Raw genomic sequence first — 2,093 nt, 5'->3', positions numbered from 1 at the left:
GGATGGACACTGGGAAGAGGTAACTATGGGGAGGAAGTGGGAGGGGAGCTACTGCATTGTAAATTTTGGTCAATGACATGAGACAAAGTGTATGTGAACTGCTGTATGAAAAGTGAATTTACTCTAAATCTTCACCCAAATCAAAATAAAATTAAAAAAAAAAAAATTATCTCTTCCCTTCCACTAGGTAGGAGAGTTGAAACTTCGTAGGTTTTTTTTTTTCCCCCAGAAGATTCAAGTTTCCAGTAATTTTATACTTATCAATTAGAAGCTTTTCTTGATTGGTGCTATGCTTTGGAATATTGCATTGAACAGAAACAAATTAAACTTCTAAGATATCAAGAGAGCTGTAAATATGTTAATATTTTAAGTAAAAAGAATGATGTTTCTTTATCTTGTTTTTCTGCTTGCAGAATTGTTTCAAGTATTAATTATAATATGCTTGTCATCCTAGTATGATAGGTGATGATGAAGATGCATTGAGTGATTCAGAAACCACTGAAACTATGACCCCTGAGGTCTTAGCAAAGAAGTAAGTACTGATGACTATTAAGTGTTTTTGCTTGTGTTGTTTTTAATTGTGCATACTTAAAGATATTTTACATTGTTTTTCTTGTACAATAGGAAACATGCTAAGTTTATCTGGATTTTTCATACCAACCTTATGATCTTGTTTCTTCATTAAAGACAAGGTATACAGGTGGTAGGAATATTAGAGTACTTTAACCTGAGATACTGAGATGAGTCAATTCTCTGTGGTTTTTTAATATCCTGCCACCTGGGTTTTAAAGATGGTGGTGAGAAAGTGAATAAATTGATTAAACAAAAGTTTTCTTGCTTTGCTATCCATTGATTTCTAGTAACCCATTCCTACTTTCTTGATTTTCATTTTCCTCATCCAGTCATAGCTAGCATATTAATGATCTTTAGTTGTTTTTATGAAACTCAAAAGTTGAATATGATACTATAATAATGTAAGAATAATACAGTGTTGATTTTTCTGTAAATGATTATTGTGTAGATTATTTGCTGCCGAAGGCTCAGAGCCAAAGTATCGGGTTCAGGAACAAGAAAGCAGTGGGGAGGAAGATAATGACCTCTCACCTGAAGAACAAGGTAGTTTATTTCCTTTGCTGCTTTCATTATTATGTTAATAATTTTTGCTAAGATAAATCCATTATTTGGAAGATTGGCAAATGGATGTCCTTTTTGGGAAGTGGAAGGATGGAGAGCACTATTTTTATCATTCAAAGTCTATTTATGTGGGTTTTTTACATAATATAATGTCCCCCCCACACCCCCACTGGTTTTAAGAATTTGGGAAAATACTGCCATCATTAAAGGAATTATGAATGGTCCTTCCTTGGTACTTTTTTAGTGCCTGTACAGAGCAGATGCTCAATAAATATTTAAGTAAATGTTTTTAGAGCCATTGAGTGTTTGGATGATCTTAAAGTGAATAGCTACAAGGGATAATTTCCCAATTACCTGTGCTTTTGCACTATTTAGGGCAGTGATGAAATTTATCAAGTGAACCATTTGATAGTCAGATGTAGAGTGAAGATATTTATTAGGGCTCATTGAATGAAAAGAGCAGCAGTGTCATAGGAAAGGAGAAATACAGCCCTCTGTTTATACAGTCCTCTCTTTAGTAAGAATAGAAGAGGGTCTCATAGCCTGTATAGCACATACACATTTACAGCATTACTACTTATACTTACTTCACGTGTCTATATGTGGTTTTATGTGTAACAGTTGTTACCTGTGAATGGAGAAAGCGAAGGGTGATATTTCACTTTGTTGCCTTTTTATACTTTTTGAACTGTATGAATGTGAATCTTCTCAAGGATTTTAAAATTGTTTATATAGTTCATTTTCAACTTTTTAAAATGAAAACCTGTGTCTGTATAGAAAAAAAAAGTATGAAAACACCTGAAAAAAGGAAAGAAAATAGAGCAGAGTGTACTTTGAAGCCTTGAAATGTACGTACTATACAGAAGTTCTGGTAGCATAGTGGCTAAGACACTTGCCTGCTAACCAGATGGCTGGCGGTTCAAACCCACCAGCCACTCCTCGGAAGGAAGGTTGGGCAA

The 2,093-nt window shown here is 34.2% G+C and overlaps 1 protein-coding gene across 1 annotated transcript in view; it reads left to right on the top strand.

Annotated features, from left to right (window-relative positions):
* Positions 1-2,093, top strand: part of PPP1R2 (protein phosphatase 1 regulatory inhibitor subunit 2) — a 31,212-nt gene that overhangs the window by 19,161 nt on the left and 9,958 nt on the right. Inside the window, exons 3-4 of the mRNA XM_007948014.2 lie at positions 455-532; positions 1,022-1,116. Coding sequence (XP_007946205.1) covers positions 455-532; positions 1,022-1,116 — 173 coding nt within the window. The remainder of the gene's footprint in view (positions 1-454; positions 533-1,021; positions 1,117-2,093) is intronic.

The sequence above is a fragment of the Orycteropus afer genome, unplaced genomic scaffold, assembly GCF_000298275.1.
Source record: "Orycteropus afer afer isolate SDZICR_OR568_19922 unplaced genomic scaffold, OryAfe1.0 scaffold00198, whole genome shotgun sequence".
Lineage (NCBI taxonomy): Eukaryota > Metazoa > Chordata > Mammalia > Tubulidentata > Orycteropodidae > Orycteropus > Orycteropus afer.
This window is presented reverse-complemented; position numbering and strand designations above follow the sequence as displayed.